General features: G+C 39.9%; 1 protein-coding gene across 6 annotated transcripts in view; it reads right to left on the bottom strand.

Annotated features, from left to right (window-relative positions):
- LOC112574959 (E3 ubiquitin-protein ligase LRSAM1-like) overlaps positions 1-27,007 on the bottom strand; it is a 55,587-nt gene that overhangs the window by 11,917 nt on the left and 16,663 nt on the right. For 5 of the 6 annotated variants that reach the window (XM_025256404.1, XM_025256405.1, XM_025256402.1 and 2 more), the window contains 8 exons: positions 26,305-26,429; positions 24,473-24,502; positions 22,883-23,005; positions 17,779-17,866; positions 15,653-15,749; positions 9,092-9,162; positions 6,643-6,742; positions 2,229-2,319 (listed from right to left, as the gene is read on the bottom strand). In XM_025256404.1, coding sequence (XP_025112189.1) covers positions 2,229-2,319; positions 6,643-6,742; positions 9,092-9,162; positions 15,653-15,749; positions 17,779-17,866; positions 22,883-23,005; positions 24,473-24,502; positions 26,305-26,429 — 725 coding nt within the window. The remainder of the gene's footprint in view (positions 1-2,228; positions 2,320-6,642; positions 6,743-9,091; positions 9,163-15,652; positions 15,750-17,778; positions 17,867-22,882; positions 23,006-24,472; positions 24,503-26,304; positions 26,430-27,007) is intronic. The other variant, XM_025256406.1, reaches the window with a different exon arrangement.

The following is a 27,007-nucleotide window of genomic DNA, read 5'->3' as shown; positions in this document are numbered from 1 at the left end:
GCCCTGCGTATTCCTAACGCCGCCTCTGCTGCCAGCATCTCCTGTGATATTCCTCTTGGATGTTCTGACCAAACTTCGGCCAGTTTCTAACTTTTCTTTTCTCTCAAAGATCATAGAGAAAGTAGTTTTGACACAGCTCTAGGCCTACTTACAAGGTCATCAGCTCATCCCCCATGCTCAGTCAGCATATAGACTTTTTCACAGTACTGAAACTACCTTAATTAAGTGACCACCGACATATTATCTGCCCTCGACAGTGGTGATGTTTCTGCTTTAACTCTACTGGACCTGTCTACTGCATTCGACACCATCGACCACAGTGTAAACACCAACGTGGTTCAACTCCTTTCTCACTGATGGGACACAGATTGTGTTTGTCAAATATCTCATCCTGCTCCACTTTCTTGTGGCGTCCCTCAAGGCTCAGTACTCGGCCCAGTTCTGTTTATTCTGTATATGAAGCCACTTTCATCTTGTATCCAGTCTGACAACATTTCTCATCAATTATATGCTGATGATACTGCTCCACTCCACTGGCTGAATCTCACTCTGCTACCAGCACCATAGAAGTCTGTATTAATGAAGTCAAAGACTGGATGGTGTCAAACTTACACTCAATGATGATAAAATGGAAGCCCTCCTATGTTCGAGAAGAAGAAATCTACTTCACTTATTTGTCCACCAAGTTGCATCAAGGTGGATGAAACCAACATCACCTTTGCATCCTCCATCAGGAATCTGGGATTCATTGTCAGTGCAGACATGACTCTTGCTAAACAAGTTACAACTGTCTGTCAGTCTGCCTATTATGAACTATGCAAGATTCAGTGCCATCCATCACATTCTGTCTATGCCCGCTACCAACACTCTTGTCTGTGCCTTTGTTTTATCCAGACTTGATTACTGCAACTCCTTGATTGCTGGCTGCCCTGAATACCTTCTTCACAAACTCCAGAAAGTACAGAACTCTGCTGCATGTCTGGTGCTTACAGCTAGGAAATGGGACCACGCCACCCATCAGTTCTCGCATCCAGTACAAACTGTCCGTGCTGTGTTTTAATTTCTTTGCTGGCACCTGCCCTGATTATTTCTCTTAACTCCTTTTCCCTTATGTCTCAGCTAGACAACTCCGCTCCTTGTCTGATGATCATCTTCTTACTCTTCCTTTCACCAAAATAACAACATATGGCCACAGGCTTGTTAGTTATTGTGAAGTGACACAATAGAACTCTCTCCCTTTCCATATCCCCACCTACCCACTATTGAATCCTTTTTATGTGCACTGAAAATGCACCTCTTTCGTAAACATTACTCCAAACAACCTTTCCCATAATGCCAGTCCTTTTTCACACCCTTCCTTTTGCAATACCATGTTACTCTCAGCTCTTGTTCTTGTTATTTGGTTCCTCTTTTGTTTTCTGTATTTGATTTTATTCTTCGTTTAATATGGTTGTTTATTCTTTTATCGTTCATATGTTATTTGTTTGTTTTCCTGTCCCTTGTATGCTGTCCATGTTTTGTTCTTGTTCTTAAGCGCTAACAGCATGCTCCTTAGGAGTGCGAGCATGTGCTTTACAAATTTTGCATTTATTTATATTTATACTGAGACTTTAATGGGACGATGTATAAACTGTTTGCATGCCATCTATGAAGGGCTTCAAAGGCTATCTGGGTTCCACATTGGACTAAAACTTGTCAAGTGTGAAGATGTTTAATAGAAAAAAACTTGCTTTTAAGACCTTTATCTTTCTCAAAAGAGGAGAGTGACAAGAGCTACTTGGCTGGTTCTGCACTCTTTACTACAGGAAAACATGTCAGGCTCCCTCAAAAGACTTCAGCATGCTCTTCCCACATCTCCTTTTTCCAAATCATCCTGTGTTTTCCCATGTTTCTTTGAACTGAGACTTTTGCACGGGTCATAAGGATGACCAAGTGAAAGTGAAAATGACACCCCCCTTACCCTCTAAAATTTTAAAAGAATTATTTAAAGATTTAAATAAATGAACTTGAATTTACAGTTGTCTGAAGTCATGGTTCATGGAATGAAAGCTGGTTAATCACCCTGCTATACTTTTAGTTACAATCTGATTCTGGTGGATTTTAGTGAGTCTTAATAAGGAGGTTTTATTGTACAAGGAAATCTACATGACAAAGTGGAAATCGTATAAGACAATGGCATTAGTCATAGGCCATGGGAGTGGTGTCCTGATTAAAAAAATGTCACTGACCTGTTCTTCCAGAGTACGCATAGCAGTCCGCTGTCCTATCTCTCTGTGGTATAACATGCTTTCTACCTGCCCATTTTCTGCAACTTTCTCCCTGACACACGCACATGCCACACACACATATAAGCTAAAAATTTTAAGAAATGCAATGCCAATATCTTAGCAAATGCATATCAAACTTATAAGTCATTGTAATAATTTTAAGCATATAAAGATGCTAGTGAGAAAAAAGAGCCCGGGGTTGTGAATGATATTCTAGATCTCTGCAATCACACTGGGGTCCTGAAACTTCAACAAAACACATAAATATGGACAGCAAAATCAGGAGAAAGATGAAGAAAGCAAAGGTTTGCTTGAGTTTTACGCCATGCCAACAACTAAGGTTACATTATAGCAAGGGAGAGTGTCACACACACATGTGTGTGTACAGGATGTAGAAGTGATCCCTGCTACAATGGTTGCTGAGTATGGTCCAATTAAAATTAAGATGACTCTAACTCTAGCTCTAACTGAGCTGCTGTCTGGTTGGGAAAAGGTGTTAGAACCATCATTTCAAAGGAAAAGATCATAAAAACATAGTGCAGGAACTCCTCTCTAGAATCAATTTCTCTAAGGACAGAGGATATAATTATCTAGTAGAAAGAGATGCAAAGCAACTGCTGGAGGAAAGGCAGGGAACAATAGGATGGAGAAAATAAAAAGGTGTGTCTCTTGACCACTTCCATTTTCTGTTCTAGTTTTAGCTGTGTTTGCAAGGTGTGAATTTATCTGGAGATGATTTTGAATGTGTCTTTCTTTGTTGTTCCTTATGGTGGAGGGTTTTTACATTAACAGGTTTTCCTTCAGGTATACTGCATCTTAGTGTGTGGGTGGTGCTTCTGTGTGGAATGGTTGAAATCGCTTTTATGGACTGGGAAGTGCTGGGGCCACCACAATCTAAAAGAGGAGGAGGTGGCATAACAACAGATAGTGACCCACATCATCAGTTTGAACAGAGATAGATGCTGAAGGTCATTTTGCGACAGTGAACATATGTGTAACAGACCCTAGATTCTGTGTGTATGCATTGGAAAATTCCTTTTTCTTTCTGTTCTAGACAGTCCTTTCATAAAACAAAATGGAAACTGTTGCAATGAACATTGTAGAAACTTAAGGAGAAATCACTTGCAGCATGGCCAGTCTCACCACAGCCAAAGCAGTGGGGTTGGGACGGATTTCAACCTCAGACATCCCAGAAAGGTTAGGGAAATCAAATCAAATCAAATCAAATCAGACTTTATTGTCTGTCGAGGAGACCCAAGACAGAAATTTTTCTTTTGCTCACACAAATGAATGTTCACAAATGAATAAGATGACTAGTCAACAAACACCTTATTATTCTATGTACGCAAGGCTTCAGAGGATTTTTGTGTTTCACACCAGGAAGCATTCAGTGGGGAGGGATTTTATGGAAAGAAGAGTTTTTAAATACCCTGTCGACTGCCAAATATGAGTGACAGGAGTGGTCAATCTGACTCTGTATCCTCCACATCCAAAGAAGGAGAAAGGGGTGGCCAGTATACCCACTAGATAGAGGCTGAGTGTTTACCCATGGGGACAATTTATAAGAGAAGGTAAAGCAAGTGGAAATGTTTGTTTCTTTCAACTAAGGCTAAATCAAGGATAAAAAGTAACCTTACCTTAAAAAATTTAAGGAGAATGGCATATAATTTATTATAGTGTCCTGGTGGCATTGCCATAGGGACTGAACATAGGCTGAGAAAATAGGTTTACGGACTGATGATACCAATGACTGTAATTTGCCAGGGGACTGGCATGCAGCCTTGGCAGCCTGGTCTGCTCGAACATTGCCAGATACCAGGAGGCCAAATAGAAACAATGTCCTTGTTACAATGAATGAGTGCTGCATGAATTGTATGAAACTGGACCACAAAAGAGTGGTCAAAATCATTGGAAAGAAGATCTTGGAGGGCGGAAAGAGAGTGAAATAATCAAAAAAGTTGTGCTCTGAAGAGCGGTGAACATGGTGCAAGGCAAGCAAGATGGTGTGAAGTTCCGCAGTGAAAATAGAGCAGTCATCTGCCAGTTGGACTGAAGCGGATGGTAGGACGGAACTGCTGCAGTAGTGATAGGGCCACCACTTGGGACTTTGGAGCCATCTGTAAAAACAGAATAGAATCCAGGATAGTCAGAAAGGAGTTCCTGAAAGCGTTCAAGAAAAATGAGGTCACTAGTGTCACCTTTTTAAAAGGCTGTAAGATCAAGACAAATCTCTGTAACAGGAAGGGTCCAAGGAGGAGCTGGTAATAGAGAGAGAGGCTCTGCCAGTTGAATATCTACTCTGGCAGATTGTAGATGAGGTGCAACATGGAGTGATAACGGCTTTCGCTCCTTTGTACAAATGGCATACAGGGCAACACACTGAGGTCCAAAAACAGCATGGTACGCAGGGTTTCCAGGGTAAGCTTCTAAACGACAAATATAGGATAGCATGAGTTTCAGACAATGGAGGGGGGGAATTGGTGTTTTACGCCGTGTCAGCAGCTGAGGCTATATTACGGCAAGCAGCCAGCCCTGTAAACAGATGCCATGTGCAGAGAAAGAACAGCGTGCCCGAGACGAGAAATGAACTCAGGGCAGCCAACCTTCACTGTATTGGTGACAGGCACTAACCGTTGCGCCACCGGACCGCTCTTCAGACAATGGAGAGAAAGTGGAGGCTCACCAGCATCCGTGTACAAACTTTGTACAAGAGTGGTGAGGAAGGCGCCCAAACAAATGTGTAGTCCTTAATGATGAATAGGATTGAGAATTTCGAGGTAGGACTCGAGCAGAACCATAGATGATAGATCCATAGTCTAGCTTGGAGCGGACCAGGGCACAATACAGACGAAGTAGGACCATGCGGTCTGCCCCCCAGCTGACATGACCAACTGCTCTGAGAATGTCCAAGGCTTTCTGACATGAAAGGCATAGAGATTTGATATGAGGGAGAAAAAATAGTTTACGGTCAAAGATGACCCCAAGAAATTTACTTCCTAGACCCCTTTGAGTACTGTGCCATTAACAAAAATAGATGGGTTTGGAAACATACCTTGCAGTTTGCAAAAGTGGATGCATACTGACTGCGTAGGAGAACATTTGAAGCCATTTTCTGCCACCCATGTTTGTACATCGTTTATGCATAGTTGAAGCCGGCGCTCAAGGCATGGTAGGGATTCACTTTGAATACAGAAAGCAGAGTCATCTACAGATAAAAAGGCCTCCAAACCTGGACAGACAGATTTCAAGATTGAATATATTTTGATGCTGAAAAAAGTTGGAGAAAGAATGCTACTCTAGGAACGTCCATTTCCCATTCCTGAAGATCAGAAAGGATAGACCCTACATGAACTTGAAAAAGTTAGTACAAAAGAAAATTCTTGATGAAGAGTGCCATACTATCCTGGAAGCCAAGGGAGTGAAGATTAAACCGAATACCTAGCTTCCAGGTAGTGTGTTATGCTTTCTCCAAATAAAAAAACGCCCCCAAAACATGTTCTTTGCTGACAAATGCATCCCTGACAAAAGTTTCAAAACGGACCAAGTGGTCCAGGGTGCTGTGGCGTTTTCTGAAGCCATACTGCAGGTTGGAGAGGAAACTTCCAGACTCCACAGCCAGACACCCAAATAAAGTTAAAGATGCCTAGAAGGAGGACAGACACCTGTGGAAGATCAATCAACAGCTGATAAGAAATATTGTTTGGGTCTGGTGCAGACCCTTGCACCTCTGAAAGGCCTGCTGCAGTTCAGAGAGAGAAGGGGAGATTGTACTTTTCGGAGTTATCGGAAGAAAAGTCACAGCAGAACAATTCCTGAACAGACTTCAGGTGCTGGAAAAGTGGAGTGTAGTGAGAAGAGGAGGAGTCGTGAGCAATGGTGGATGCCAAGGAATTAGCAACATCTCATGCCTCTGAGAGGACAGAGTCTCCAACCCTCAGATAGCCTATCAAGCCAGCCTGAAACCTTCCTTTTATCTTTCTCACGACCACACATACTGTTTGGGAAGTGGTGCAGGAGGACAATGAGGACACAAACTACTGCCACACAAGTTTCCTTGTCTGTTTAAAAATATAATGAGCCTGAGCTCTGTGTTTAAGGCAGAAGGCAAGGTGCTGGGCTATCTTCCGAGCATGCTGAGCCACCCTACACTCCTCCGTAAGCCAGGAAACATGTGGATGGTTATTACAATGCCTTCATGTAGCAATCGTCTCTGAAGGAATTTCATTTAAAATTGAGGAAAAGAGCTTAGCAAGATGTAGCATGGGATCACTGTCAACATTATTTTTACCTCTGCTACTCACATCTTAGCACTACTCACACCTCTAAGCTACTCACAAAAGTAAAGCTCGTTCTCCCACACCTCTAAGCTACTCACAATTGTAAAGCTCGTTCTCCCCGACTCTCTCTCTCGCTCTCCATAAGCCGCCTTTGGTCCTCAAATATTTCAAACTCACTCAGAATCTGTTTCATCCCATCTGTTATTAGACCAGAAAAAAACAGATGGTTAACACTCACACAAGTAACAATAATGGATCATGAAATTTTATTGAGTCATACAATCTTATATATAATGCCAAGTTAAAGAAGTAGCAGATATTCATACAACAGTTTAGAGCAGTGGTTCTTAACCTTTTACTTGTGACGCCCCCCTGACGAACAAAGGTACGTCCGCGCCCCCCTTAGCCAGCAATGTAAGCTTATTTCACTAATACCGGTATAAGAAACTTTTAAAAAATGACCACCCTCGCGCCTCCCTTGTAAGCATGTCACGCTTCCCCTGGGGGGGCACGCCCCACCGTTTGAGAACCACTGGTTTAGAGTCCTACCCTAACAGAAGTTATCAGTGGTCATAAAAGCATGAGCAAAGGAAGTTTTTCCAAATCAGACCTACTTCAACATCCACTGATACTATAAAGAATACAAAATTTTAAAAATATTATTGATGTACGTGTATGTATTGATGCTTTGCACAAAAATTTCTATGTAAAATGGTTTACAGACTTGATTTTGGGTTTTATAAAATGTCGTCTAAATACTCACTGTATAATTACTCACAAAGCAATAAAGAACTTATATATATATATTCTGTGATGTCAGTGGCAATATTCTCAATTAACTCTTTCCTGTATTGCTTCTGTAGATGAAAATGTCATCAGAACCACAGAGACTGTTTTGCAGACTGTAATGCAAAATAAAATAAAGTTATCAAAAGTATATTAGTAGGAATAGATTTTCCATCCTTATTGAGCTGACCAGCGACAAATCAACTGCTGACACTGTGCTACTGTGTGGATGACAAAAGGTGTTAAAGCCGTCGTTTAAAAGGCAGAGATCACTTTCCATAAAAAATTATCTTAGCAACTCTCCTCTGGTGTCAGTCGAAGCCCCACCCCGCAAGGGGTGGTGCCCATTAAAGTTCCCCAAAAGAAAGATGAAAGAAAGAACTTGGGTCAAAGACCCTCAAGGTCCTGGTGGGATATCCGAGAAGAAGAAGGAAGATAGACACAGCAAATAGTGATAGTCTTGTTCAGACTAACCTGGGCAGCAACAGCTTGAGGAGGAGTGGAAAGTGATATTTAGCTAAACAAAAGGTGGAAGTGGAGAAGAGCAGTCCCACCTGAAGGGACGTCAGTCTGAGAATCCTGACTTAAAACTTGAAAGCCTTGGAAGGAAAAAGATGTGGAAGGTACAGGGCTTCTGCTTACGCAAAAAATTGCAAACAGTATGCATTAAAAGTTCAGAGGACCCCTTCAATTTTCGTCAATGGGGTCCCCTTCAAATTTGGGTGAAGAACAGGGACCCCTTAAAAATCTGAAGAAGGGGTCCCTGGGACCCCAAAGAATTTAGCCTTAGCAGAAGCCCTGAAGGTAGGAGAAGTGTAGTGCTAAATATTAGGAGAGAAACGAGATGCTAGGCATTCGAGTTCTTCAAAGTGGGCTCAGATCCCTCGACAGTTCCATTGGAGGATTGTAGACATAGTTTATCTGTGAGTTTATCATAGTTTATCTGTGCAGAGCGCCCCATAGAAGCAGAGGGAGGAAAAGAAGAAGAGGAAAGCATGGGGTGTCGGGATGGAGAAGGTGACACTAAGCATAACTCAACCACATCTATCCCCTGCTCACCAAGAGAATCAAAGCGGTTAGAAACAGGGATTGATGGTGCTGCTGTGGTAGTCCCAGATGTTTTCTGCTTAGCAGCGAGTTCTTTCTGGTGATTTTGGTTTTGTTTTTGTGTTCTTGTCTGTCTGAAGTGTGGTATTCCTGTTCCTTGGTGATTCTATGTTGCGTGATTGCTGGCTTGCAGCGTTTCTGACGGGTGAAGGGGGATACTTGATGCTTGTGTGGCTTGAGATGCTTGTGTGGTTTGAGATTGTTGTGATGACTGAGTGCCCCCACAGCTTGCAGAAGGAGGAGGAGGCATAGCCTGACAGACTGGGACAGGGCCCTCAGAAGAGACCCATGTCGTGTCCATCTGGATAGATACTGAGGTTGATGGTTGTCTTGCAACCGATGCCAAGTAGGAAATGGAGCTTATAGTAGAAGATGCTCCTGAGGAGCTACACACTAAGTGACGGCAAGCATCGGGATCTGAGTTCATTTTGATCAAAACATTTCTAGGAGTAAAGATTTTTATTTTTAATCTTGCATGAAATTGTGCTGGAACCCAAATTTTCTAGACTTTATCGGCAAAATGTAAACATTGTAAAACTCTTCTTGGTCTAGAAACAGCGTCTTGTTTTTCCATACTTTCAAGACTCAGCATGAACCCTGGATTAAGATCGCACTAAAATGAAAAAAAAAAAAACATCAAAAAGAACTGCTCACCAAGCACTTCACGACGGCGTAGGTTGTGCAGTTCTTCCCAGGTGACTGTAAACCAGTCATCTTCCTGCATGCTGTCACACACAAACACCACCCCACACACAGATATACAATGATGTTTACAAAAATAATAATAATAAAAGGAATTTATATAGCAAATTTCCTGACTTAGCAGAAGGCTCAAAAGAAAGGATCAAGGTAAGCATATAGGGTTGTGAGAAGGCATTTTCCAGTTTGAATTTGGAATGGAACCATTAAAAAATACTGCTTCAAATTTTGATATGATAAACCTTTGTGTCGACTTTCGCAAGCAGGGCATCCTGGAATTGCACAGCTAGTGCCTGTCATCTCAAAATAATACAATAATACGCGACACAAGAGATCTGTTCCCATGCCAGAGTTGGCTGTCCTTGTTATTTATAGTCTATGCCTGGTGTGGTTCATGGGTCATGCGATACTGTTTAAGGGCAATAATCCGGCAGAGGCCAGACAAAAGTCAGCCCGAGTTACACACCATGACTATGAAAATGATCGATATGGTGACGAACAAGTTACAGGCACTTGTAACACACTTTCCTTTTTGCAATGGAGCATGTGCGGACTGCAAGGTAAACTGAAGGACATTAAATTTAAGTCTTTTATAATGACATGACTTTATTTATTTCGATGATACATTTATGGAAGACCTTACTCCTGCAGTCGTTTCCAACTAGTCATGCTTTCACATGTCTAATTAACAATAAACTGCTACCATATATTTCCAGATTGGACACAAGTTCTCAAATTTTGATGCTTTTCCGAATTGCAAAAAATCTGTTTGATGTTGTTAAGGTTATTTTTTTATGCGTGTGCCTTTGTAACTCCTGAAGGCTCTCTCTTTTATCCATTCTTTGGTGTTAATAATGGCATTCTCAATACTGAAGAATGTTTGGTGGAGTGCATGTTGAAATATGGGGATGGTACGTTATTGTAGCTGGAGATTTAAGCAGTTGAACTGGGTGCTTGAACAATGATACTACTGATGCCGATTTTGTAGCAGACGTACTGGATAGTCATTCTGTAAAGTCAGACACTCACATGACCTAACTCAGCGGTTCTCAACCTGTGGGTCGCGACCCCCTTGGGGGTCGCGACGTGCCTACAAGGGGGTCGCGAAGGTGGTCATTTTTTAAAAAAAGTTTCTTATACTGGTATTAGTGGAATTAGTTTACATTGTGTAACCGAGTGGTGCGGGGGCTCAAACTCCAAATCTCTTCTTCCTATTCAAGTACACTGTCTCGGCATGCAGTGACTTCTCACTTCCAAAACTCAAAACACAATCTCCCTCTCAACAATTAAGCCTCCAATCTCCCTCCTCTCACCTTTTGCCCTCTTTCTCCCCCAATCTCTCATCGCTGACTCCCCTATATTACACCACCATATTACAAACAACTGACAAGATGAATGCTTTCGTCCGAAAAATTTCGTTGTGGACGCAAAAGATACGCCAAGAAAATATTTTTGATATGTTTCCGTGCTTGTGTAAGTGCAAGGCTGACAACTTGAATCTTGATCAGGTGAAGAATGTAATTATTGCCCATCTAAACGGACTGCAAGAAAGGTTTCAGCATTATTTCGCTGAAATTGATGTGACTAAATACGATTGGATTCGTAATCCATTTCTGGCTGATCCTAGCACAAGCGGGTTGTCCACGCAAGAAGAAGAGCAGCTCATCAACCTTTCGAGTGACCAATCCCTGAAAATGGTCTTCCAAACAACACCAGTGACAACATTCTGGATTAGCATCAACGGTGAATATCCTCTCCTTTCTGAGAAAGCAATGAAAGTTCTTCTGCCATTTTCAACTTCGTATATGTGTGAGCAAGGATTTTCAGCATTGGCAGCACTGAAGTCGAAATACAGAAATCGTGTGGACGCAGAGGCTGAGCTGCGAATAGCAGTGGGTACGAACATCGCACACAGGTTCGCTTCTTTATGCAACAGCAAGCAGGCTCAACCTTCTCATTAATCAAAGTGAGTGTCCAATAAAATAATATTTATTAGCTTTAGTAAAATTTCATTAACAGTTATACTTCTTGCAGATACGAACTTTGCTCTTCCGTTGTTGAATTGCATTGATTTCCTCGACGCGGCGTTCGAGGTTAGCTAAAGCTGCCCCCCCCCCCCGCTCTTCCACCGACCTAGCCGGGTAAGGGGGGTCGCGGACGTACCGGTGTTCGTCAGGGGGGTCGCCACATGTAAAAGGTTGAGAACCGCTGACCTAACTGTTAATCACTATGGGAAATTTTTACTTAATCTATGTGCCTCTTTTGACCTTTATATTTTGAATAGTGTATTTCAAGGCGACCGTGATGGTTGCTACACATATATTACTGATTCTGGCCACAGTGTTAATGATTACTTTTTAATGTCAAAAGCACAAAGAAAGTTTACCTTTCTTGTTGCACAAAGGATTAACTTGGTTATTGGCAGATAGCAGCCATACCTAAGAACTTAGTGTAAGCCTATGCAAATCTCTTTCAGAAGATTAAAATTGTCAGATCTTTAACATATCGCTAAAGCTTTTCATTCTTTCATTCAGCAAAAATGGGCAACATACAAGAGATAAAAGAACAAAAAACCAACACATGTGGTTGCTCTTTATTAGAATACCCTTTTTGGTTTGGAATTTAGAGTTTTGTCTGCTGAGGAGCGCTTTGAGCGCGCCTCCGTTTTGGGTTTTATTTTTAGAAGGAGAAATTAGGGCTACTTTAGGTCTTAGTTATAGGTGGGTCGTGGAGGGGGAAGTTTTGTTGTTTCATCCTGTGGCGTCCTAGTGACTGTTGTTCTTTTGTTTTATCCACAGGCTTTGTGTGCATCCTTGGTGCACGTCTTTTGTGTGCATTCCTTGTGTACTTACTTTGTGTACGTGCTATGCGTACGTGCCTTGTGTATCTGTTTCTACACAGTTTTGATGGTCTCTCATCTATGTGTTATTGTCCACCATTGTACGCTTCTTCGTTTCGTCATCTTTGTCTACTGGTCCTGCGTCTGCAGTCAGCTAGGGAACTGAACTGTGAACTGTGCCATGTGAACCAGCACCAGAGACTGTCAACTGAGTGCCCCATGTTCCTGATCTTTGTGAAGTATTAAAGACTCGGGGGCAACTACGCTCACGTACTGTATTGTGCCGTGGTGTGCGCTGATGTTTAACTGCTTTATTTGTTTATTTTCTGTTCTTTGTGTGGGGTAATCCCCTTTTCTTTTGCGAGTAATCATAAGTGTATTTCTCCGTTTTTATTAGGTGTATTCGTGTTTTGTTTTGCTTATTTTTAATTTTGGATTAAACTTATTTATATCGTTCATTTTGTCTTTGTTGTGGTCTTCGCTTATCAAGGGTTCGACAGGTAAGTCATGTCCCGCCTCTGGCAGAGCGACTGGGTGTGTGTTCCTGCTGGCTGAGCGAGTGGTCGCGAGCGTGCTTCCGGCGACGCTGGGAGTGGTACGCTACACAGGGCAGCCAGCAGGCAAGCAGTAATCAAGCTGAGAAAGAACAAACACAGACAAATATGTTGGAAGAGCACATAGAGAGATTCTGACGGATGGTGTTGATCTTATGTAGCTCTGCTCATAATAGGCAGACTGACAGACAGCTGTAACTTGTTTATCAAGGGTCATTTCTTCGGTGACAATGAATCCCAGATTCCTCACGGACGACACAAAGGTGATGTTGGTTTTGCCCACCTTGATGTGACTTGGTAGACAAATAAGTGAAGATGGATTTCTTCTTCTCAAGCATAGGAAGGCTTCTGTTTTATCATCGTTGAATTTGTTACCATCCAGTCCTTCACACTGATAACACAGGCCTCTATGGTGCTAGTAGCAGAATGAAACTCAGCTGGTGGAGGGGAGCACTGCAGTTGTGTATTATCAACATATGATTGATGAGAAACTGGATGCAAGATGAAAGTGATTTCATATGAACAGAACTGGGCAAAGTACTGAGCCTTGGAGGACCCCACAAGAAAGTGAAACAGGGAGAGATGTTTGACCAAAGAGGATACCAAGAATGACCACTGTTATACGAGAGCTTGAAGTCAGGCTTGAAGTCTTCCCCTTTTGGAAGAGTAAACGTCACTAGATTTGAGCGTGCCACACCTTTGTTCTGGCAGTTGTGTACTAGCAACAGACACACACACAATCAAATCAGATGCACACACTTTTATACTTTTCGAATGCTGATACCAAAGAGCAGGGGTGCCCAACCTACAGCCTGCGGGCCGGATGAAGGTGCCTCACCTGGCACGCTAACTTAAACCAGACACAACATGATTTCATTTTTAACATCATAATTCTGGCAAAACCGCCATGTTCTGGCCTGCGAGATTTTATATCACGTCCAGTATGGCCCTCAGGTGAGAAAAGGTTGGGCACCACTTTAAAAGAGAATTTGCTGATTCTCGTAAAAGGAGGGCGTGACTGCAGATACATCAGAGTCAGCATGGCTTAACTTTCCCACCTAGTTGGTCGCTCTTGGTATCCTCTTTGGTTTGACCATCAATGAACAGTCTGCATCCTAGCAGTGAGATAGGAGTTAAACCATGCTAGTGCAGGTCCAGAGAGTCCACAGAGGGTGTGGAGTCTCTTAAGGACCGGAGAGTGGTCGATGGTGTCGAATGCAGCAGACAGGGCCAGATATTAGTTTTGGTCCTGTGAGCTAACTGAGCTTGGGGGATGACTTGGTCCTCTTGTAAATAGGCCCAGAGCTGTGTATAAACTACTTTCTCTATGATCTTCGAGAGAAAAGACAAGTTGGAAAGTGGGCGGTAGTTATTAAACACAATGATGTCAAGTATGGATTTCTGAAGGAGTGCCTCACCAGGGCATTTTTAAACAAAGCACATTGTGGAAGGAAGTGTTCAAATGATCCATAGGTAAAATATGATCCAGTAGAGAGTTGACAGCACACAGCAAAACTTTCACAGTACAGGAGTCAGTATCAGAACCAGGTGAAGAGAGACATGCTGCGTAATAAGGATGAGTGGTAGAGCATGTGATGGATTTTTTTCAAAGTACAGTGATACCTCGGTTCTCGAACATAATTCGTTCCGGGAGGACGGTCGAGAACCAAATTGTTCGAGAACCGAAGCAATGAAACCCATAGGAAATAATGGAAACTGGATTAATTCGTTCCAAGCCCCAGAAAATGCCTATTTACTGGCCTAATTTGTATATAATATGTAGAAAAACATTAGTCTCAACAAGAAATAAGAAATAAAAGTGTATTTATTAAAACAAAACAAAAATAAAATGTACTGTACAGTACAGTAAATTGTGTTTCATTTACTGTACCTGTACGAAAATAAGGAGCAGTTTCTCCATTTCCTCCATTATCTGAGGCCTTTGCTTAGTTATCAGTGTTACACCTTTGACAACATTGGCAACCTTTATAACAGCTTTATTCTTAAGGAAAGTAGAGATGGTTGATTTTGGCATGCCATACTCAGCAGACAGATCCGAAACACGTGTGCCCTGTTCATATTTGGCAATGATTTCTTTCTTCAGCTCAATAATTGTTCTCACAGCTTTCCGCTTACCTTTGTCTGCATTACCACTTCTGGCTTTCTTTGGACCCATGTCTAAGGGTTAAATTCAGTGTACAGTACAGTAATTTGCAATACAGTACAGTACACACAAAGCGTGACTCTCTCTCTGCACTCACACTGATGACGCAAGCAAGGCGCACTGGGCAGAATGAACGCCATTCGGCTCAACTCGGTTCATCTCGGACGTTCGGATGTTCGAGTTCCAAATATTTGTTCGGATTCCAAGACAAAATTTTCTCGAATTTCCTGGTCGAATACCGATTTGGTCGAAAGTCAAGGCGTTCGAGAACCGAGGTATCACTGTATGCTGTTTACGATGACCAGCATGGTAGCGATGTCTCAGTGGGGTGTCGACATTTCCAAAATCCTGTTAGCCTGTTAGCCCCAGCCTCAACTCATAACTCTACTTTTTTTTTTTTTTGCCTGAAATGTCCTGATCTACAGAATCAAGAAACAAAATAGTTTCCAGGTTGGTTTTGTTTTGTGAAACAAATACACCTAAATGTGGGCTAGAGGTCCTTCTCAGGTCACCTTTCATCATTTCATTGCTTTTAAGAGATCATTTATTTGAGGGTTTCCCACTTTATAGAGTTTATGAGGTTCACATCTCCTCACTTTTCTGTATAAACAGCCTGTTAGCCCCAGTCTTAGCTCAAATATGCGATGTCAGCTTACACTGCCATATTATTATGCAACAAAGAAGCATGAAGCCATTGAAAACATAATGTTAGGTAAAGCTCCATCAACTCTGCATAAAAAATATGTAGTTTCAAAGCCACCATATAACACATAATATTTTAGTTTGACTCAGCACACATGCCATCACATGCAATTTATTGATTACTATTCTGTTAATTTAACAGTGCTTTCTGGCTTGATCTCCATTTTACATCTACTTCATCCACAAAAGCTTATGTATGTCCCATTGCCTGCTGAATGTTTCTTCTGCTTATTTAGCAGTTTCTTAAATTTACTCACCGCTTTTTCTCTATTTCATCCAGCAGTGCCTCTGTTTTGCGAGCCTTTTCACTGACATCTGCCAGTTCAGACAGTAGATCTTCTGCCTGCTTTTCAACTGAAATGACAACATTTATATAAGCTACTTTCAACACATATACAGTAGGTTTAACACATTTTGGGCATAAAAACTACTGAGTTCTAAATATTTCCACTAGACCACAAAATTCCCAGACAACAGACAGGAAAAAATCTATTGATTTGTAGCTCCAATATGCTTGTGCAAAAATCTGAAGATTACTGAGTCACAAAAAAAATGGAACCTGTTGGCATTTCACATGCTTATTCAGTATTCATATGCACTTTAAGCACACAATTTTATAACACTGCTTAGGTTTTGAAAAGGTGGGAAAATAGTTCCTACATATGCCAAATGGCTGCTTTTTGTACGACTTTTTCTCTCCTGAAGGACAGGATTTAAAGTTTAACACATCTGGCAAGTACCTTGAAGAAATAATTATTTACAATAATCTATTATTCTTCTTTCAATAGCCACAGTTCTCAACCTGTGGGACGCATCCCCCCTTGATGTGCTGAAAAGGGTAGCACGATGGCGTTCATTTTTTTTAAAAAGTTTCTTATATCTCATATCAGTATTAATGAAATAAGCTGGCTAAGAGGGCACGCAGACGTTATGGGGCGCCAAGAAGGGAATTTTCTCTTTATAACTATGTAATGAATGTTATACTTATAGATTCATTTTATAGCTTTACAATGCATCATAAACGTATATAATGCATTTTATATTTATACAATTCAATTCTGTAAGTATAAAATGCATTCTATAGCTATTCATTTCATTCTATACTTACAGATCGCATTCTATATACAATACATTCTACAACTAGAGAGGGAGAAAAACTCTGTAAAAATCAAAGTATTTCATTTATATTATACTCCGAAGTTGCTATCTAATTCATCTTATGTATAAAATTCCATTCTGTAGCTACAGAATGCATTTTAGCTATACATTTAAGCTGTATACTTATAGAATGAATTCTGTCACTACGGAGTTGAAATGAATACAGAATAAGGCTGGCTCATTGGTATATGGAGCAAGAAGGTCAAAAGATCAATAAATCAATGCCCTGGAAACATGGCCTTACATTCTTGTGTGTATTTACACACTAGACATCTTGCCTGAGAGTTGTCTCATATAACGTCTTAGAGCAATCGCCAAAAAAAAAAATCAGTCAAATCTTTATCTTAGACAGTTCAAGCCTTGTTTGAGACTGTTTTGGGCTTACTAAATAGCAGTCAGTATTAAAAGGTACCTCAAATTAAAATAAACAAAGTACTTTATCAGAGTCATGAAGCTCTCGTTCAGCCATAATAGCAAGCACAACAGGAAAGCTGATGCATGCCCAGGGAAACATGCAGCTATTTGTAATTTATGTTTCCTTGTCGGTTTAGTTTAATGAAGGCAATATGCTTTTAAATCATGTGATCGTTCCGACCAAAATATATTCATAGCATTATAACGGTTGACTCTCCATATCTAGCACATAAATACACAGAAGAATGCAAGACCATGTTTCGATGGCACCGACTGGTTGATCCTTGATCTTCTTGCCCCATATGCAAATGAGCCTGCCTCGTTCCGTGTTTTTGACTAGATGAGGAAATAGTATCTTGCCCTGAGTTTCACCCAATTATAAGAAAAATTATGTTGCACCCTAATAGTTCTTGAGGGCTCTAGTTGGGTACCAATTTGTCTTGTAATGATTGGGAAAAAGCTCAGATTTAGAGAATATAGTGTCTTGCACTGAGTGCAAAATTAATGCCACCATGCCATCTCCATGATTGTGAGGTCTTGGAAATCAAGTCATTAAAGAATACGAGCTTAAACAAAATCTGTAATAGGTCCTACTGCCTTCATAACTCTGCTTAAAACACCACTGTTATTGAATGCCACACTAGTTACCACTGCTCGGTTTTTATGTGTCCAAGTCTTTTAGTGGGGTTTTGCTCTAGGGGCCAGAAAGCTGTCATCTGAAAACAGAGATGATTCAAGATTTGAGAAATGTACTTGAACACATACTACACTGATCTAGTAAAAAATGGATCAGTTTAACAAAATGATTTACCGTTGTTAAGAACGCTCAAAAATCTTTTACGCTCCTCCTCTTTCTTCTGGGACAACTGGTTCAACTCTTTGTCCATACGTACTTGATCCTGACACAAAAAGATATGTAAAATAGGTATCCAAATGGAAATTTTCCAGCACTGCTTTTGGTTCAATCTCATTCCACTTATTTTCTAATGAGCCCTTTTTGAATCCACTGAATCTGAAATCTTTTTAGCAAATTCTGATAGGCAGGTGATTTATTTATTGTCCCATTCTCTGCTCATTCTTACTGTCTCTATTGCTACAAATAGATATGTCTAGGTTCACATTTTTACTTGAAATTTCTGCACAGTCCTCTAAAGATCTGAGTCTATTATTCTTTGCACTTCATGGGCTTTTGATTTTTTTGAAATAAGAATGAAAAATTAAAAATTCTATGAACAATTACAGGAATGTTTTTGTTGGGAATTCTCTGATTATTATCTTTTTATATTGTGATTGTAGAGATTGTCTGCTGTTTTCTTTTGTATATATGTTTTGACTACTCTTTGTGAAACATTATCAAACTACATTTTAGTAACTTTGATTAACTTGTTCCACATTCTGTCCACTTTATTGCATTCTCGGTTTATTCAGTTTACCTCTTTCCTGTGACACAATTTGCTTACTGTGAGACAGTCACTTCTTTTTCCCCTCCAATCACCATCTTTCATCAATCGTAATCATCTTTCATCTGACAACTCACATGCCACCTGTTCATCAATGCAAACTTTTGATCACACCTTGTGTTGAAAGCATACCTCTGGAAAACACTGCTCATTTAATAGAAGTTTGAAGCTTTTAGAAACCTAGCCTCATGACATCCGCTTCATTTTTATACCCTTGAGGATAATGACAGGTCACAGTCACAAATTCAATAACTTCTCACCATTAAATTTACAGCTGCTAGTTAAAAGTTTGAAAACTGTTATCCTTTATTCAATTTCAAGCTAGTGTGAAGAATACCACAACTGATGTTAAAAGTCCTGCAGTTTAAATGCATTTTTTCTCAAATGATATGACTTCAGCAAAATATTGTATAAATATAATTATAAGATAACAATACACAAATATTCAAATATTGACTCAAAATTGAACATAGCATACAGACTACAATAGAGACAAAGACACAATAACTGTCTACATAAAGACAGAATAATGATAGTAACACATACATGGATGCACACAAAATGCGAACGTTGTCTGTAGAATGCCATAGGACATGATGAAAAATATGTAGTCTGTATTTTCTCTCAGCTACCTTAATCCAGTTGAAGAACTGCAAGCAAGGCTGCATATGCTCCTATGCGCACCACAGTTCCAGTAAACATTGTCTTACATAGTACCTATTCTTGCCTGTCGGACAAGTTCAAAGTACTTCACAGTAGGTGGTGTGATGTCAAAATAAGCTGATGACAGAGTGATGAAGATTGTAGCAGACTCTGTACTCAATGCCAAAAGGTAGCATAAACATACAGCATAAACCACAATCCACACAGCAAACCTGAAGACACACTGATAGTAGATGCAGCTCCGAGCACCCCATCCAACAGATGGCTTAAGTCCCGCTGGAACGGCTAATGAGCCCCAGCACACACAAACCTCCGCTAAGCAACAAAGGTCAGAAGCCATAATCAAATAAAGTATGTCAATGGCAAAGTCTCCACCTCGAAATGGAATCAAAGCCATGGACACAGATTGAAAGCACACCACAATCCAAATGCAGGATGGCAGGCTCATCAAAAAAACATACCAACAACACGCCCAACATGAAGAAGACATCAGATAAGACGAAATACAACAACACAGCCCCTTTCAGTCAGTTGGGCAAAGGGACATTGCTCTTGTTCCAAAGAACAGGAGCAAGATCTGATAGTCAAAGCAAATTCTTTTTTGTTTCTTTTATTTGCAAAGTATTGATGTTTTGAAAACTATGGGATTGTGTCAATGGTAAGAAATGTGCATAGTAAGCTATATTTGTGAAGACAGCTTTTTTTCCTTGTTTTGGAGGAGAGTATTTTCACCATTTTATGTATCCAAGAGAATGAATTGAACTACCAGCCTCCTTCATTTTCTGCTCTGGAAGTCTTACCACCTCCAAGGGGTATCAGAAGCTCACAGAGTGAAAATTGCATCAAAGCTTTGCCAGATGAGGCCCACATCATGGTATGTGTTACATAATCTGAACAGCTGCTTTTCTGTAATTTATGCAAATGGATTTTATTAGTGTTAGGTGTTAGGACCTATGGTCCTTAAAAGACAAAGCAAATCACAAGACAGTCTGTGTTTAAGTGATGGAAATCGACATTCTGAATAATCTCCACTCAAAAATCTGATTTGCAAAACATTTTATATATGTACAGTCACATTTAAAACAATGTGAAAAGGACAGACACTAGCGACCGTATACTATCAGGATACACATGACACTGCAGCCCAAGTGGCAGATGGTGGAATCAGCTGGCTGTATGTATACCATGAGTAAGCCATGAGATGCCCCATACTTTAGTAGCATGCATAGTCTTCAAATGCCACAGGATGGATGCAGGCAATCAAGGGGGACGAATGAGTTCAAAATGTTGCCAGAGAGAGAAAAAATGACAAGATACTGGAGAAGGATATAATCAAGCTATCAAAGGCAGATGCGAGATATAGTGTAGAACTGTAGATAGTAAGGAGATATGGAAACTATCACAGGTAGACAGCAGGTCATCTACCCCTTCCAGCAATGCTGTACTTGGCTCAATGACTCTTGTGATAGGCAGACTGAAATTGTTCAAGACTGTTGATGGCAAAACAATCAAAAGTGACACAAATTTTTTTATTATCTTGGACAAAAAAAAGGGGAGTGTGAAAAGAGGACAACAGTTTCTGACGTTATAAGGGTCAAGGCTTTTTTTTAATTAATGTAATAGCAGTATGTTTAAACAATGAGGTACACTGATGGTACTGAGGTACTGATAAGGGGGCTGGTGTGAATCACCCATTCCAGGCACTCCTGAAGGTGAACCAGAACTGAGTAAACAAAGGAGGACTTTTTTGGTGATTTATCTCCCTAACCTAGAACTCAGGGACAGGTATAAACCCCCATTAAAGGAGTTTTGGAAAAAATATCAAAACTAGGGCTGAGTCTATTGGTCCACCTCTGTCACTTATAATTTCTAGATTGGAGACATCGGCTCTGAAGGCTACAAGATCAATGCCTGCAGAAGGTGATAATATGTTTACTTGGCATGAGCTGTGTTAAGTCCAGGTTGAAAGACACTGGAAAATGATCTAATAGTAATAATTCTTTCTAGAAATAAATGAAGCTGCTTTAATAATGGAGTGGCTGGTTGGCAACATGCTGCTTTTCTAAATAATAAAAATAATTAAAGTATAAACCCCCTCTTTGCTGAACCACCATGTTGCTGTGGTCATGTTGCATGCCTCAATAATCCTTAAAACTATGCTGATGAGAGCACTAGCTCCTAGCTGCATCACCCATGTCAGACATGTGGAGGGGTAGAGACTAGAGTCACTAGACAAAGTGTGATCTAAAGTTCCTCCAGGTCACAGGGGGCTGGGAAATGAACTAATAATTCATTCCTGTAAAAAGATACTGTTGCGGAAACTGAGACCAGAGACAATCCACCAAACAGTGGCAGACCAGGTGACTATAGTTGTAACAGCTGAGAACACTCCCAACCCGACAGCTGACATGATCTCACCCAAAACACTCGTTACTATTTGCTGCTGAAATGAGAGAACACTGAACCAAACAGGAAAGTTAACACAGGCCTTCTGAGAAGTGCATCTATTCCAGTTATCTTGGAGTTACAGAAGCCCATTCTACAAGCAAAGGAAAGAGGTGACACTATCTTGAGGTCTAGAAGAAAATGACAATACAAAGATAGGGTTGCAATGAGTATCCCAAACAACCTAAGAACTCCACATACTAGAATGGAAGCCAATCAGCAAGCACCTGCTGTATACCAGTTATTATTAAAGATTCGTCAAGCTTTCTGTCCTGTCCTGCAATGCACCTAAAGAGGAAGAGGACAAAGAAGACTACTACAACTTGGCAGTGATGGAAAACATAATAGTAGTACAGAGAGATTTCAACGCTAAAGTAGAAAGTAAGATTTAAGGAAGAGAAAGAGTCATTGGAAAAGAAGGTGTAAGGTATGAAACAGACAAATGCAGAATGTAGATTGATTTTTTTTTAAAAGACAATGACCTTGAAATAGGAGTAACAATGTTTCAACGTAAGACGATACATAAAGTGACATGGAAGTCAACTGATGTCAAGACAGAGTCATTACTGTTAATAGCAAACAACAAAAGAAAAGAGGAATCTGCTGGACATTAGCCAACACAAGGATGCACAAGAAGAGAACAACTTTACAATAACTGCATAAAAAATACGACTTAAAATAAAAACAGGGAAAATAAACAAAATGAGATTGAATGCCAAGTCAACAGAACCCATCACAACTGACAAAAAAGATTGGAAGAATAGATTCATCAAAGTAAACCAAGACTTTGCCATGCTAAACCAAAACTCTACAAATAAATACAAAAATAAGAATCTATAGAAGCAATGTCTTTTTGGTCTTAGTCTATGGAAGTTAATGCTGGAAGATATCTCAGCAAAATCAGGCAGAAACTAGAGACCTTCCAAATTGCTAATTACTAACACATAAATCCTCACAAGAGCCAGTTGGACAAATATGACAACCAAACTCAAAAGAGAAGATGGAGATGGCTCAGGCATGTGTGCAGAATGAAACCAGAGGCACCACCTTAACCAGCCCTTGATTAAGCTGATGGCAAAGGGAGATATGGTTAGCGAAACGAAACAGGGCAAAGGTCAGTAGTGAGAAAACTAAAAGACCAGAAACTAACTTAGAACAACATGTTTCTGATAGACAAAAAAACAAAGGTCTCTAGTGGATGCCTTATATATCATTTTAATATGAACAGGTACAAAAATGATCGAGTCATCAAAATGTTATAAAAGATTTCACATGAAATTGGAATAAATGCTACAAATCGAACATATGGCCTCAACGACTATGCCCTCAAACAGATTAAAAATATACCTGAGAAATTGCATCCACAAGACTTTGTTTGTTTGCAGCTGCAGCAGCTGCCAACTCTCTATGAAGACGATTCTCGTTTGCCAGTTGTTGCTCTAAGACACATGATTCCACTCGCTTCTGTTTCTATTAAAACAAAGTATAACCACTATTTTGTCATCAATGACACTTAACATCATTATCAACATATAGAGTACCTTACAAAATAATGTAAAACTTTAAAAGCTTATACGACTTTGAACATAGTTATTAAAAGACAGACAAAACCTAAATAATCTGGAAAGATGGTAAAGGATAGGTAAAGGTGTTCTGAATATTCTGTCTCTGGTGAGGAGAACAGAGTGAAAATAAAATTTCTCACAGTGTTCAACTAAATTTGTGTGTTTAAATGTGCTTTAATGTGTAGCCACTTAATGAAGAAAACACAGGCCAAAGGTGTGATGTGAAAAAAAAAACGCTATTCACGTGCTTTTTCTCTGAAAAAGTAACCCTGCTTTTCTGAGGCACTAAAATGATTATTATGAATGAATGAATGAAGGAGTCTTATAACGCGCAAAATCCGAATCCTTGAGAAACGCTCAATGCGCCGAAATGTTACAGAAAAGTACACCAATAAAACATTAGCAGCTGCAGAAAACCAAAAGGAAAGTTAGAATCAAACGATCAGACAGCGAAAATGACCACAGTTGTGAGCGAACGATCTGCTGCTGCAAAGCGCATGAGCACTACTCACAACACAGGTCCACAAATCAGAAAAAGGAAAAAAAGGTGTTTGCATGGGCATTGTAGGGAAAATGAAGGGTAAGATCATCAGGTGCTTGGCCCTGCAGTACAGTCCACAGTCCTCTTGACGAGTGCTGAGCTACATGCACTGTGGTCGTATCTCTGTGACCTGTATATAGCTGATCGATACAGGCCACACTGTCAAACTGCACGATGACCCCCTCTGATGATTGTGATCAACATCTACAAGCCACATGATGTAAGTGTCTTTGTGTTGCATTCTGCAAACTGACTGGATCTACAGGCTGGATGTCGATCGCTCTCGCGTGCTTCACTCACTGTCACAGCGAACTTGAGTTGCAGTAAATAAAGTGAAGCGACGATCCCCTTTGTCATTGTATAATATGATAAGATTCCTTCATAGTCTTAAGATGTTCTCAGTATATTCTCAAAATTTTTCCGATGTCATCGATCCTTGTTATCTGGAGTCGTCGCCGTTAGATCTACAGGGATCGCCCTTATGAACCACAAATAACCACAAAACTACAAATAGTTTGCACTTCTTTCTCGTGGAACGGCTGAGACTCTCAGCTGCCAGTGTTAGTAGCAGCTGCGCAAGGACTGTTAATGACTAGTTTGATCAAAAACAATACTAAATATTAATAGCTTTATTTATCCTTCTATTTTTGATATCAGATATTTATTTTACCTTAGTTATAAAATAACTTTATAAATTGAAAATCTTTACCATTAAATTAATCTTTATGTAAATTAACCAAATGCATCTGTGTGCAATGTTATGGAAACCAATCATCAGATGAAATTATGAAAACAAATTCATGAATGATGCAATTACTAATAATGGCTTACCATGAAGTTTTGATATTGCTGCAGACTTTCCTGAAACAAAATCAGCAACCATGGATTTACAAACAAATTATTATTATCAGTCATACAAACTGATTGACATTCATTCTCTGATTCACTTGAAGCTTGCAATTCTGATATAAAGTCATGAAAGACCAATAAGTTAGGACATATATCTACCAACACATTACTGTTGGTTCCAGTAAAATTATGCTCTCTGCTTTTGCATAGAACTTGGGTCTCATGATGAAGTCTAACTTGTCCACGAAACTAAAGATACTCAAATTTGCCAGGTCTGTTGTTAATCATTGAGAAAGATTAGTTCTGTTTAGAAATATCCTATAGTAGATAACACAAAACTACTTGTCACTTCCAGACTTGATTGTGGTAATTCACTCCATGCTAGTTTCGCTAGTTGTCCTGTTCTTTAGGCACCAAACCACGCCCGTTTCTACTGCTTGAAGGTGGCGAGCAGAGGCTCCTAGGGACCTATCAAGCAGGTAGCTAAAATACTGATGAAGTCATTGTCATTTGCTCCTTGTAGGAGATAAGAAAGTGTGTCTCCAGAAGCACTTCATTTGGAACACATGGGTCCACTACTCCAATTAGGTCCAATTCAAATAACATGCTGCATTAGTTGTGGCCCAGCCAAAAATGACTGTTCATCCCCTTCAGCACTCTCCCTACCCTACCACCACTCTAACCAAGCAAAACTGGTCTCACTACCTTGTGGGTAATCTTTGTTAAGATAATAGTTAAAAATAGATAAAAGTAGAAGTAAAGATAAAAGTAAAGTACTAATACTTAATGATATCATGATGCTAACATCATGTTCACTAACTGTTGCAGTAACAGTGGGTGAAGGCTTTCTGTGATAAAAGTACCAGCTAGGGCCCAGTGCCTGCATGTTTATTAGTCAAAGAATATCAGCTGTGGTTCTCATGGTGAGGAAGATGGGCACCATCAGGAGTACAAGCCAGAGAAAGGACTATGGATATTTGCCACAGAACAGATTTTATATCAAAATCATTCGAGACCCAAATCAACAACAACCAAATGCCCTACCAGCAGGTTCAATGGTAGAGACAGTAAAAGGTATGATACAAGAGCCAAACCAGATATAAAACTGAGCTCATATAACACTTAATGATTTGGATTAGGCTCTTTTCAGTGTTGAAAGCCCCTCATGCCAGATTCTGTCAAAAGCCTCTATAAAGTTTATGAAATTGTGATAGGTGTCCTGCTGGTGAAGAAGATGGTTTTTCTATGAGGATGCAACAATTGAAGATCTGGTCAGCGATGTTACCTGGTCTGAAGCCATACTGTTTTTCTGCTATCAGTTCCTCATGAGTAGTGGTGATGTGATTCTGGATTAATTTCAGCTTGGGTGCCTAATTAAGCTTTCGGCTTTATAGTTTTAGCTCTGTTTTCATAGGGAAGGGGTATGACTAGTGTCCATTCTTTTGGACATTCTTTGTATTCCCAGACTCTTTGGCATCATAGTAAGACCTTGTTTTAATGGCAATAGTTTTTCTGCTCGTTGGATCTCCATCTATATGATAGGATCTGTGTACTCCTCTAATTATTTATATGATTTGCATATTCCTCTAATTATTTAAATTATTGTTTTAAATGTGACTGTACATATATAAAATGTTTTGCAAATCAGATTTTTGAGTGGAGATTATTCAGAATGTCGATTTCCATCACTTAAACACAGACTGTCTTGTGATTTGCTTTGTCTTTTAAGGACCATAGGTCCTAACACCTAACACTAATAAAATCCATTTGCATAAATTACAGAAAAGCAGCTGTTCAGATTATGTAACACATACCATGATGTGGGCCTCATCTGGCAAAGCTTTGATGCAATTTTCACTCTGTGAGCTTCTGATACCCCTTGGAGGTGGTAAGACTTCCAGAGCAGAAAATGAAGGAGGCTGGTAGTTCAATTCATTCTCTTGGATACATAAAATGGTGAAAATATTCTCATTCAAAGCAAGAAAAAAAAAGCTATCTTCACAAATATAGCTTACTATGCACATTCCTTACCACTGACACAATCCCATAGTTTTCAAAACATATGATTACTTGCAAACAAAAGAAAAAAAGATCTGCTACAACTCTGATTTTCTTCTTTGAGCACAAAGCATTTACTATATTTTCTTATGCTAAATCTATGTGAGAGAAAGAAAGTAAATTGATCGAAAGTGTTGGCAAGGTTTATGCAAAAATCTGTGGAATTCACACATTAACCCTTTTAATTCATTAACTTAAATAATTTATCTCTGTGCAAATTTTGACCACTGTAGTGCATTTTTTTATGGAATGAATGAGCTAAGATTGAAACACTGTGTATAATGCTGTGTCTAAATAACATTTCAAAATGTAACATCAAATTCCTCACCAAAGAAGTATGTCAGATAAAAATTAATTAAACCCCAATAAGACAAAAAGACCACCCATGAATTGGCCAAATAGAGGTTCTCCCCTCTAGCATGTTTTGTGTCTTAGTGTAGTCTATGCAAAGAGCAAGCT

The sequence above is a fragment of the Pomacea canaliculata genome, linkage group LG11 (genome assembly GCF_003073045.1).
Source record: "Pomacea canaliculata isolate SZHN2017 linkage group LG11, ASM307304v1, whole genome shotgun sequence".
NCBI lineage: Eukaryota > Metazoa > Mollusca > Gastropoda > Architaenioglossa > Ampullariidae > Pomacea > Pomacea canaliculata.
Note: the sequence above shows the minus strand (reverse complement) of the source record. Positions and strands in the feature narration are given on the sequence as shown.